At 37.0% G+C, this 12,978-nt stretch overlaps 1 protein-coding gene and 1 long non-coding RNA gene across 2 annotated transcripts; both read right to left on the minus strand.

Moving 5' to 3' along the window:
* On the minus strand, window positions 1-3,134 carry LOC124172842 (zinc finger protein 883-like). Its single transcript, XM_046552337.1, has one exon. The coding sequence runs from the start codon at window positions 3,050-3,052 to the stop codon at window positions 1,661-1,663; it is 1,392 nt and encodes a 463-aa protein (XP_046408293.1). The 5' UTR covers window positions 3,053-3,134; the 3' UTR covers window positions 1-1,660.
* Window positions 3,135-3,186: 52 nt separating this feature from the next.
* On the minus strand, window positions 3,187-12,586 carry LOC124172798. The gene is made up of 3 exons (XR_006868275.1): window positions 12,443-12,586; window positions 12,219-12,338; window positions 3,187-3,267 (listed from the first exon to the last, which is right to left on the minus strand). It is a non-coding gene; the product is annotated as an uncharacterized LOC124172798 (long non-coding RNA).
* Between the last annotated feature and the right edge of the window lie 392 nt (window positions 12,587-12,978).

Raw genomic sequence — 12,978 nt, forward strand, 5'->3', positions numbered from 1 at the left:
TGTTTTGTATACAGATGCAGTTTATTGTCATTTGTTTAACACATATAGGTGCATAATTACAGTAAGAAACAGGTTACCCTAAAACACAACAATCACAAGGCTAATGGGAAGCACATGGTAGCAGCAACCATAACACAGACCCCTAAGTCAGATACCTTAGGTTAGACACTTTCCATGTCCACCCTACTTTACCATCTAGTTGATCTATAAAGAGAAATGTATTCTTGAGATACAGTCCAGAAAAATCAAATAATAGACTAACAAAGGATTGATTACAATAAAATAACTACGATATGCGAAAGGAAAAATTTTCAGTAAGAAAGAATTGTGACAGTTGTATGGCAATATTTTACAATATAAAAAGACAATATTTTACCATAGAAAAATTATCATCATTACCATTCCCTACAGGGCATTTCCTCATCATTTTTAACAATACTTGTGTAAACGACAATGAATTATGCGCCTATATATAGATTTGTCTACGGTAAAATAAGAACAATCGTGATACAAGTGTAACAATATTTTTGGGCTATTGTCACAATTTGTACGATTTCAACCCAAAAAACATCATTGAATACATTATTAATTCACACTGAGACATACTAAGGAATAAGAGGAACATAACAAAGGAGATTAGACCTTAGCAGACAAATTTGAGTAAAAGTAAGTGGCATAGTCTTTATGCAGAGTGAGCTAAGTGCCTTGCACTTTTTTGCTACCCAGCTCCTTCAAAATACAAATAAAAAAATCCATGACTTGTTCATGCATTCACTACTACGCCTCACCATCCCTATTGGATATTTGCTCATCATTATTAAACACTGCTTGTGTAAACGATAAAGAATTACGCATCTCCTGAACACAGATTTGCTTAAGGAAAAATGTCAACAAATGCAATATCTCAATGGTGTATCATTCCAGCGAGTATGCATGCCAGGTGCATTTCAGTAACCAATTTGAGTAAACCCTTCATACCGTCAACTAGAACAATAATGCCTCTTGGATGTGGGGACGGAATTGCCTCATGAAGTCGCTCTTCCCAGAGAAACTTTTCCCACATTCCCTGCAAGAATAGGGTCTCCCTCCTAAATGGGTGATGGTCGAGGGTGGACTTGTGAGCAAAAGACTTGCTGCAGACATTACCTGAATAAGGTCTAACTCCTGTGCGCGTGAGCTTATGTACGGTGCATGGAGATTCTAATATAGGATTTCAAGCAAATGCTACATGCATAAGGTTTGTCTCCTGTGTGCGTATGTTTGTGTGTGGTTAGCTGGCTACTGTGATAGAAAGATTTGCAGGAACTGTTACATGAATAATGTCAGTCTCCTGTGTGCATATGCATATGGCTTTAAAGGGCACTAGTATGCGTGAAGGACTTCCTACAGACACTGCAGAAATAGTGTTTCTTCCGTGTGTGTGTGTATATATATATATATATACGCATGTGCTTGGTAAGGTTATAATTATGACTGAATGATTTACAGTGTATTCTACATGAAAAAGTTTTTTCTCCTGCGTGCGTAAACATATGGTTGTAGAAGGTGCTTCCCTGAGTGAAGGATTTCCTGCAGACACTGTAGACACTCCTGGGTGTACACGCATATGCTCGGTAAGGTGATCACTACGACTGAACGATTTACAGCATTTTTACATGAATCAGGCCTCTCTCTTGTGTGTACCCATGTGCTTGTTGAGGTTGCTCCTATGAGAGAAAGACTTATTGCAGACACTACAGGAATATGGCTTATCCCCCGTGTGTATATGCATGTGCTTGGTAAGGGCATCACTGCGACTGAATGATTTACAGCATATTTTACATGAATAAGACCTCTCTCCTGTGTGGGTACACATGTGTCTGGTGAGGTCAGAACTCTGATAGAAAGACTTATGGCAGATCCTGCATGTATAAGGTTTCTCTCCTGTGTGTGTACGCTTGTGTTTGGTGAGGTTGCTCCTCTGAGAGAATGACATATTGCAGACACTACAGTAATAATTCTTCTCCCCTGTGTGTACACTCATGTGATCGTTGAGAGTAGAAGATTTAGTGAAACACTTATAGCACACACTACAGGAATAAGGCTTATCCCCAGTGTGTGTAGCCATATGCTCTTTGAGGTTGCTCCTGTGAGAGAAAGACCTATTGCATACACTACAGAAATAAGGCTTATCTCCAGTGTGAATACGGATGTGCTCGGTAAGGGTATCACTGCGACTGAATGATTTACAGCATATTTTACATAAATAAGACCTCTCTCCTGTGTGGGTACGCATGTGTTTGGTGAGGTCAGAACTCTGATAGAAAGGCTTGGTGCAAATGCTGCATGTATAAGGTTTCTCTCCTGTGTGTGTACGCATGTGTTTGGTGAGGGTGCCCCTCAGAGAGAATGACTTATTGCAGACACTACAGGAATAATTCTTCTCCCCTGTGTGAACACGCATGTGATTGTTGAGAGTAGAAGATGTAGTGAAACACTTATAGCACACACTACAGGAATACCTCCCTCTTGCGCTTGAACACTTTCCCTTTTTGATGTCTCTCTCACAAGGGGAGGAATTTGAGGAAACACTTTCTACACATGGGTCAGCTCCTACAGCAAATTTTCTCCCTTTTCTACCCTTTCCTTTCTCCTGAGTCCCTCCGGATATTTCCTTTATAGGCCCATTTCCTTTTCGACTCAGCCCTTGTCTTTTACTATCTGCATCTTTTATATCTAGCACATTGGATGACTCAGCATCAATGTCCAAATTGCTGGCACCAAAATGAGTTTCAAGGTGTTTGATGAGCTCCCTTTTGCTGCTGTATCCACCGTTACAATGGTAGCAATTATATGAATTTGTGTTTGATCGTTGACCACTAAGAGGATTTTTAGCCTCGCAATTGCTAAACTCATCTGTGTCCCCCATGACTGCCTCTGTGCAACACCTCTTTTTACTTATTCTAATCATCCTAAGGACATTAGGGATAATTGGTGCGTCACAACCACTTCTACCCCTCCCAACAGACCTTGTGTCTCTGCCTCCACTGATGATGGATGCTTGTTTGTCCATCGCCAGGAATTGAGCAAGATGTTAACTTATCAGCAAGAACAGTTCCACGTTTTTCCAAGTCTTCATTCATCATATTCCTTCATTCCCCTGCATGACATGCTGAAGATTGAATGTTGAATTCCACTCTCAGATTCAACGAATGTCAGTGAGGCTGAGGAAAGAATACAGTCACCACTTAGATGGTTCCCTAATCTTCCTTCCACCAGCTGGGAGCCCTAGAAAAAAATTAATATTTTAACCACAAAAGAAAGTTATGGTGATCTAACTTCTTAAAGCACTTTGGTTGACAACCAAATCATTTTTATAGAAAGCAAAAACCTGCTTCAAAGATTCAAGATGGTCCGCCCCTTTTAATATATGCTCGTTTAGAAGTAAATTGTGAGTTAAATGCTAATCTAATGTAACAAACAAAAATATACCATAAAGCATAACCTGTATCAAGTTAGGTAACCAGAATTAGAAATAAGCTCAGGAATAGGAATTAATAAATGGTGTAAGCACAAAAGAGAAAAGGGGTAATGGGTGAGGAAAAGGAGCACACACTATCAACTATTCAAGAAATAAAGATCTGGATTGAATAAAATGAGGGAGTCATAGAATGGACATACAATCTAGCACTTAAAATTAAGCTACTTAAAGGGAAATCAAACCATAATATGTGGGATCTATGAAGTTTTGAGTTTCTATCATTCTTGTGAGATAAAGGTGAGCAAATACACTTTTCTTTTGCTGTATTACGTGGATATTTATTACAGATTTGAAAGAGTACAGAATTAAAAAAATGTCACTTGTCATTTCAAAAGGTGACAATAAAATAATCAATTGTAGAGACTACAACAAAATAAACCATGCTGTAATTATTCTGAAGTTCCTTCTGAGCCAATACTGGGGCTAGCAAGTCTTTTAGACAAGTGAATTGTTTTGGAAACTGTAGAAAGGATTCTGAAATATTCCACTCAGCAAGCAGTATATGATTCCTGTTGCAGGAGTATGATATCCTACCATTCACAGTGAAACTATCCTTTTCTAGAATCATAAGGCTATTTTATCTGGGATTCTTTTCGTCAGTGGTAATCACCCAGTCCTCCCATTAATAATTTACTCTGGTTTACTCTGCACACGGTACTACCACAAAGTAGGAACTTGGGAATCATTATGGTGACTTAAAGAAAATAACATTTAAACTACTGTGGCAAAGATTCTACCTAGTGAGCAGAGAAGGAACTATAACCACCATACTCCAGAAGAGTGAAGCACATGACTAACTGTGGCTCTTGGCTCCATAAGTCTCTCTTTCTGAGAAGATATCTAGTTTATACAAATCAATACATTTTTATTTATAAACAGTCACTGCTAAATTTTCACTTGACGACAAGCATTGTCCATTTCGAAGGTAATGTCAGGTTCTGGGTGTAGGTATATAATTAATTTCAAAATTACAAGTCGTTATGTTTAACTAAAAAGCAAGCATAAGTCAGTACATAATATTAGAATGTAGAACGAAGTCAACATTCATAACATTGGAAGCAGAGATAGCCCACAGGTCTACATCAGTAATCCATGTGAACATGAAAAACTACCTGACACCTATGATGAAACCTTGTACTACTTGATATACCTATACTAAAAATGCCAAATGTAGTAAAAATCAAATGATATTGCAAGAAGGGATAACCTTTAGACATTACACAGTCATGCTCATAAGCATGAAAACATAATTAACATTTTTACATTACACGATGCAATATTAAAACAGAAAGCATCATATTGTTGGCAGGGGTAACGTTCAGGCATACCTCAGTATATCATATGAATATAAATACCAAATTGACAGAAGTACCTAATGTTAGAATGCAAGCTGTGGTCAAAAATCATCATAATCGAGGCAGAGATAACTGTCAGGCATATCTCAGCCCTTCATGTAAACAAATACTCTAATTAACGTATATATTTCACATGAAAAAGTCATACTTATTGTTACCCAACGCATGGAAAATCTACCATGCATACCTTAGTCCTCCATGTAAATATTAAAACCCATTTCAGAGACCTAACCCTAGAATGCAAAATTAAGCCAAAACTCTTAACATGTTGCGGACCGGTCACTGAGATCTCCATGTTTTGCGCGCTGAAGGCTGAAGACCGGCCACGGAGATTTCCGTGTCTTCACATATGATAATAAAACTTATTCTGCTTCTTTTAACATTAGTTACTTATAATAGCATTTGCTTCAGTTGAATTTCAGAATGTGTTTTTATTGATATAGATTAGGCTTATACCATTCAAATTATAAATTTATCAATATTATTTCAATGAACGTAATCCACTTTTAGAGATTACTAATGTATAGGAACAAAATGTCACTTAGCCGTAACGTGTGAAAAAAACTTGAATAAACATTCATTTTTCTATAACAGCAATTCTCTAAATTCTACAATATTCTGAAATTACGAATTATTGTATTTTAGATTATCAGGAATAATAATGGTTGGATTTCTTAGATCCTTTCATATGGCTCTATCAAAATCTATTGTCGGTAATTCTCTCATCGCCTAATTTGTGCCATACAATATAATGTATGGAGCCAAGTGAAAAATGCATATTTCACCTGAGAGTGAATTCAGCTTTCCTTCTCACGCGCCATGGTCTGGATTCTCACAAGATATCCTATCTTCAGCACTCCATGTAAACACATCAACGAGTCTTGAGGGGCAAGGACAATGAGGGTCATTTCAGTGGGACCCTATCTTTTGGTCCTTGATAGAAAAGGACCAGATGGCCACAACGCTTATCTTTGTTAGTCTCTAATGTTTCCCTTTGCTAGTAATGCATATTAGTCTCCTTTGGGACGTTCTTGTGTCGTTTACTCTCTTCGTTAGAGATCTGAAGTCACGTAGTTTAGTGAGGAATCAATTCCTTGGATGAAAATTGGTGTACGTTTACCCTATGAAAGTGCATGCATATGTAGCCTACGTATATTTCATTAATTTCCAGCAATAATTCCTGTGTACCTTACCAACTGAAAAATTACTCCAAAAACAATAAGACCCCGTCTATAGTAATGGCGTTAACTAGTGGTGGTGCTTGCGGAATGATGGAGAAGGATACATACGAAGAACTTTGTGTTGATGCATAATCAGACATGCCAGATGATAGTGTAGACGAGTGTGAGAGCTCAGATAGTGAAATTGGTTTTGATATTGGTAGAAGACGACCTAAAATAAAAGCTGCACAGTTAGCTTACACTGATGATAGTGACTGGGATGCAAGTGATAGCAATGGTAGCTTAGTGAAACACACCTCCGTGACATAGAATAAAATTGACCTTCCAAGAAGTTTGGTAGATTTTCAGGGAGTGGCAGGAATCATCAATAATAATCCTGATAATTGTGAATGTGTTTTAGAAGTGGCAAAAATGTTTTTTTGGGATGATCTTCTTGAAATGATGTGTAAAGAGACCAATTTGTATCGAATACAGAACAAAGGCAGATACAAGTCTTCGCAGAAAACTGGGAAGTGGAAAAATGTAATGGTGAGAGAGGTGAAAATTTTCTCAGCAATTATAATTTTGGTGGGAAAAGTCAGGAAATATTCAATTCAAGGAATATTGGAGCACTGATGAATTTATCAATACACCCATTTTTAGAATTTTTCTCAGCAGGAACAGAATTGAACAAATTTGGAATTCTAGGCATTTCAGTGAAAACAAATCAAATTCAAAATCATCCAATAGGCTACATAAAATTAGACCAATACTATCATATTTCTTAGAAATTTTTAAAACTGTCTGTATGCCTAAATGTGATCTCTCCCTGGACAAATGAGTAATACCTTGGATGGGAAGATTGAGATTTAGAACATACAATCCAGGGAAATTGGTGAAGTGATTATGTACTGGTGAGAATGGTGTGAGGGAGTGAAGGTGGTTATATTTGCAGCATAGAAATATACACAGCTGAAGGAAAAAATAAGAGGAAACCATTTTGACCCTTTTAGATCTGTATTTACACCATTGGCATCATGTGTTCCAAGATAATTATTACAATAGCGTACAAATAGCTGAAAATCTTCTAGCGAAAAGAACTCGAGTTTGTGGAACCATCCGTGCCAACAGAAACTTCCCGCTGAATTTAGGCATGAAATAAAAAGTATGAAGAAAGGTGACTACACATTCTGTACACGGGGGAAGTTTTGCTGCTTGCGTGGAAGGACAAGAGGGTGGTGAGGATGATTTCCACACTCCAAAACTCGAGTATGGGCGAAGGAAAGCAAAACAGATGGACGGGACAGATACAGAAAAAACAGATTTTTATTTTGAAGTACAATAAGCGCATGGGAGGAGTTGATAAAGCTTATATGAACTTGGCTTACTTTTCAGTACTAAGAAAAACTATGAATTGGACAAATAATGGTGTTGTGGTTGATCAACTGTGCCCTATTTAATTATTTTGTGGTTTACAAAACATTGAGCACTTCTACCCGTTTGACCTTCAAAAAAGTTGTTTTGGAAGTAGCCTAGGGCTGGGCTAAATGTGAGGAGGGAAGAAGTGCGTCTTCCCGCGATGATGACACAGAGGGCGAGATAGAAAGGCCAACTCAGCGAGCGCATCATGGATAGCCCGGCAAGGCTAGCAGAGGGAATGGTGAAACACAATCTAGAGAAGATAGTGGGGCACGGAGAGAAGAAATATCCATCGCGTATATGTCGAGTTTGTTCTGCTAATAAACTTAGGAAGGAAACTCGGTATATCTGTGGATTCTGCAAGGTTCCCCTGCACAAAAGGAGCATGTTTCACCAAATATCATACAAAAACTTATAGTAAATACTAACACCTCTGGCAAGAAAAACGCTTCAAATTTTATTAACGTACGTTGAAAAGTAAAAATTTTTATGAGGGTTTTCATGTAAGTGTCATTTAGGTTAAAGCTCCTTTAAATGCCCGGTCCTACCCGATGAGATTGGAATTAAATACCCAGTCTCCAACGTGTTAATGATGGAGGCTAACATAACATTCTAGGCAAATATCTCCTTCATGGAAGCAAAAATAAAACCTAGGTACTTCACTTAAGTACCTGACCTAACAATGGGGCATTTTATTAGACCTATAGCTATTCGAGGCTTGGTTAACCCACTAGGACTATCTCACTTCTTCATAGAAACATTAAAACCAATTTTGGCATACCTTAGCCCTGCTTCAGAGATTCAGCTAAAATACGAAGGAAATGGTAAAGTAGTAAAATTTAAAGCCAGAAATGTTGCCCAAGTTTTTTCTCAGATACCTGGTGTGGATTTTGATGAGATAACTAGTCCTGTTTTAAAGAAGAAATCAGTAAGGATACTAATTGCATTAGCTGTGAAAAACAAATGGCATATAAATCATCCAGACGTCAATAGTGCTTACCTTAAAAACCCCATCTGCGATGAAGTTTATGTCGAACAGACTGAGGGATTCCTGGATGGGGGAAGTGTTCAAAACAGTTTGTGTACAAATTGAAAAAAAGCTTATATGAACTACATCAGTCAGAATGGGAATGGAATACATATGTCGATGGATTGTTAAAGGGCATGTCATTGAAAGAATGTATGACTGAACCATGTGCTATTCATCTGAAAACCTCATAATTGGTATGCATGTAGAGGATTTATTGGTAATTGGGGAAGAAAATAAGATTAAAGGGTTCAAGAAATCATTGGGTAAGTTGCTACATTTTAAGGATTTAGGTTATCCCAATGATATTTTATCAATGAGTATTTCCAAGGAAAGGAAAAATGTTGTCCAAATCGGTCAAATGAATTATATGAAGAAAATTTTGAAAGGGTTTCCAATGGACAATTCCAAGAGCTGTTCTGCTCCATTGCTAGTGGGAGGTGAGCTAAAAAGTATACAAAATGATGAGGCTTTTGATAAGCATTTATATCAGAGAGCAATTGGGAGCCTACTATACCTATCAAATTGTACCAGACCAGACCTAGCATTGACAGTATGTAAATTAGGTCAAAAATGTATTTCTCCTTTGAAAAGTTATTGGACGGATGTAAAACATGTACTTAGATATCTTGTTGGAACAGCAAATTTAACTTCCATATATTTCAGAAAACAGGAGCCTGTTGTGGTTTATTCGGATGCTGACTGGGCGAACGATCCAAGAGACAGAAGAAGCCTAAGTGGCTTTGTGATTCTTCTCGCAGGTAAACCAATTGTTGGGCAAAGCAAAAAGCAGTGAGTGATGGCAAGTTCCACAGTTGACGCTGAGTATAGAGCACTATATGAAGCAGTTAAGGAGGTGTTGTGGTTTAAACAGTTTTTATTTGGAACTTAATCAAGAAAAATTTGTGACATTACCAATCAATATTTTGGTTGACAACCAAGGCACAATGTGTGTCCAAAAACAAAATTTTATCTTAGCAAACTAAACATAAAGACGTTAGGTTTCGTGCAATTAGATAGAAGGTAAATGATGGTGTCATTGATTTAAAATATGTGATATCAAGTGGAAATATAGCAGAAATGTCAACTTAATCTCTCTCAGGACCAAAGACATTGGAATTAAACAAAACCTTAGGATTGTCATAATCAAAAAATGTTAAGTGTAATATTGTATGTTTAAAAAGAGAAAAAAGTGTTTGGACTGATGATAAACCATTGCTTGTCAAGGGGAAGTGTTAGAAGCTAAATTTAAAATGTGTGTGCAGGGCATTGGTTGTCGCTTGTTTATTTTTTGTAATGATGATTTGCTTGTTGTCGGAGAAGCCATATTACTAAATAAAGTGAGACATAGGGAAACTGAGTGAGACAGATATTTTAAAAAATTTAAGACAAAACATACGCCATGAAAATCCCCCAACGACAGCACTAAAAGTAGCAATTAGAACAAATGAATATAATCACTTAATTAAGGCAAATAGAGAGAGTACATCGAAGTCATAAGGATAATCACAAGCACAAAATAATCAGGGAGCTTCAAAGGGATTGTCACGATAATCCCCCAAAACTCAACGTTGAAAGAAGTATTATGAACTAATGGAAATAAATAGTACATGATTTCAATAAAAGAGAGCATCTATCAGCACTAGAAAAACATGGCGAGAAGCACAAAACAATACGATGGCCTAAAATGAAATGTCTTTAGAACAGCACAGTTTTTGGAACTTAGCATTATCATTAATCGGAAATAGGAAGTATTTGATTGCCATTCAAGAGACAGAGAAATCAGCATGGCTAAAGCAAGCTCACAGGCACAAATTGAGCAGACAGCTTTAACAGAATGTGATGAGCATTCACCAATACTAAGCACTAGAAGAAGCATTATAAACAGATGTATATAGGCAAATGGCATATAAAAAAGGGCCCGACTACACTCGAAAAAAATGTTCATAAGTAAAAATTAATCAGGGGGCTTCAAAGGAAATTCCATGAGCATCACTCAATGGTGAGAACTTACAAAATAAATTATCAACAAATGGGAATAAGCTCTTCATGGTGACCATAAAAGGGAGCGACTATAGTATATATGACAATTGAAAAGTATTTTCACAAGCACAAAACCATTAGGCAATTTAAAAAATATGAACATTCCTCAATGGTCACCACTAAAAACTTTCTGAACAAATGCAAATTACAACTTTATCAACACTCAAAAAGGAAATTCAGAAGAACAACACAATAAAGAATCTTCAAAGGATATATCATGATAATCCCCCAAAACTCAGTGCTAAAATTAGCTTCAAGAAAAAATTGAAATAGGTGCTTCATGATGGCAATGAAAGAGAGCATTTATCAACACTCCAATAGGATTTTCAAGAGCACTAAGTAATCATGCAGCTTCAGTGCATACACGTTCAGCATTCCCCACTAATTTGCACTGAAGGAAGCATTATAAAGGAATGAAACTACGCACTTTAAAATGGCAGTCAAAGATATCATTCATCAGCATTTAAAAAAAATGATCTTTAGCACAAATAAATTAGGGATTCTGAAAGGAAAAGTCAAGAGATTCTCCCAATACTCAGCACTAATAAAGCATTGAGAAAAAATGTAAATAAGCAATTAATGAAATCGTCTATCCGCAATAGAAATGCTAACTCACAAGCAAAACAATTAGGCAACGCCAAGAAATTGCCATGAGCTTCACCAATGCCCAGCACTAAATGAACCAGTACGAAAAAACGGCAAGAGATACATAATTCATGATAGCAATTACAAAGTGCGTTCATGAGCACTCATTTAAATTACCAGCATTGCACCTAATGGACGAAGCATAGGATGAGTCGACCACCACACTGAATTGTTTACGATAAACGAACTTATGCTTATATCGATCACGTCAACCATTATGTCATCTTATTTGATACCGATTCAGCGTAAATTATCAACCGAGACATCGAACCAGGATGCCCTCCAACGAAATAATGTTGATACAATTGGCCGGATATACTTTCATTGTTGATAAGTGGACTTTCGTATTACGCCATACTAAACCACAGCGTCACTCATAAATTTCTCAAGTAAAAAAACAAATTTTAAGAGCTATAATATATAAACGTTCGAAACAGGGTCGAAATTATTTAATTCTTATTTGACATCACATTCCAGAACAGATCTTTGGCATTCACAATCCTCTAAATAACAAACAGAAGTCAATTTTTAAATTGCAAGTGAATTGATACGTTGATATTCAAATGTCGTTGCAACCGTTTGAGGTTTCCTGTCCTTACACTTACGATAATTTATTTTCGCTTATTTTCCCAAATATTATATACATAGCTAATACTTAAAAGTAGGTAATGAAATTTTAAACGATTACATTGTGAGAGTGAAAATATTTCCATGACGCTGACTGAGAAGAATGATAAACTAGAATCGTCACAAGAGGTACTAAAAACAAACCTATCATTCATCGGGAGTAAAAACACAAACTATTCATGGTTGGTAGCATGATTTAAATACCAGCGAACGTTTAGAAAACATAATCAAAATAGCAAGAGGACAACACAGAAATGTATACAGCATACTCAAACATGTAGACTAGCTATTCACACCAATAAATTAAATTTAGGACAAGAGAAACTATACGCATGATGTTACTATGAGGTTCTAATGTGAAATTGTGCATATTTAAGAGACCTATCATCACAAAGACACAATAGCAAATGCTCATTACTCACCGTAAAAATATGGATTATATACACCAATACTAATTCCGTACTACGGCATTAGAATACAAGATAACGTTTAATTTCCTCAAATTATGACAGGCATCAGTGGATCCAGCACCAACTCAAAACCTATATAGCAAATAAGTAAATAAACGGAAGTCTTTCGTTAAAGGCCAACAAAAACATGTTAACAATTAGCGTAACCACTAACTTTCTTACAAACAAAAACTAACCTCGTGTAATAGAATGTCCGGCATCAATATGAATGTTTAATTATGAGACAATATATCACAAAGCACACAAAACAGAGAATTATTATTCTCCGGGATAACAATGTTCCTGCAAGCGTCCGCTCAGGAAGAAATCGACCATCGATAGCGTCGCTAGGCTCAACACCACGTCGCCGCGGCACTCAGAAGGAAACTGATCTTGGGTCTACTTTGACCGCTAGGAGCGCTTCGTTCGCGGTACAGAGACGCCTGGCGCTATAACAAAAAAGTTCAGAGGCCTGGTGAGGATTTGACGCTATGACGGGGGAGTTTTAGAGATTGGAGAGAGGGATAACCTCAGAAAGCAACCAGAGTCCTCTGGATTGTTGATAATACATTACAAAGTTGAGTCGTCGCATCCTACCATCTTTGTTCTCTGCACTCGTTGTTTACGTAATGAAAGTGAATGTGGCCGGCAGTTGCTCGGCAAGATTTTCCGTTATTTGTAGTAGAAATGCGGCACAATAAGTTGTAGTTCGGCTCCTAATTGCTACATTAGC

Source organism: Ischnura elegans (genome assembly GCF_921293095.1).
Source record: "Ischnura elegans chromosome 13 unlocalized genomic scaffold, ioIscEleg1.1 SUPER_13_unloc_3, whole genome shotgun sequence".
Taxonomy (NCBI): domain Eukaryota; kingdom Metazoa; phylum Arthropoda; class Insecta; order Odonata; family Coenagrionidae; genus Ischnura; species Ischnura elegans.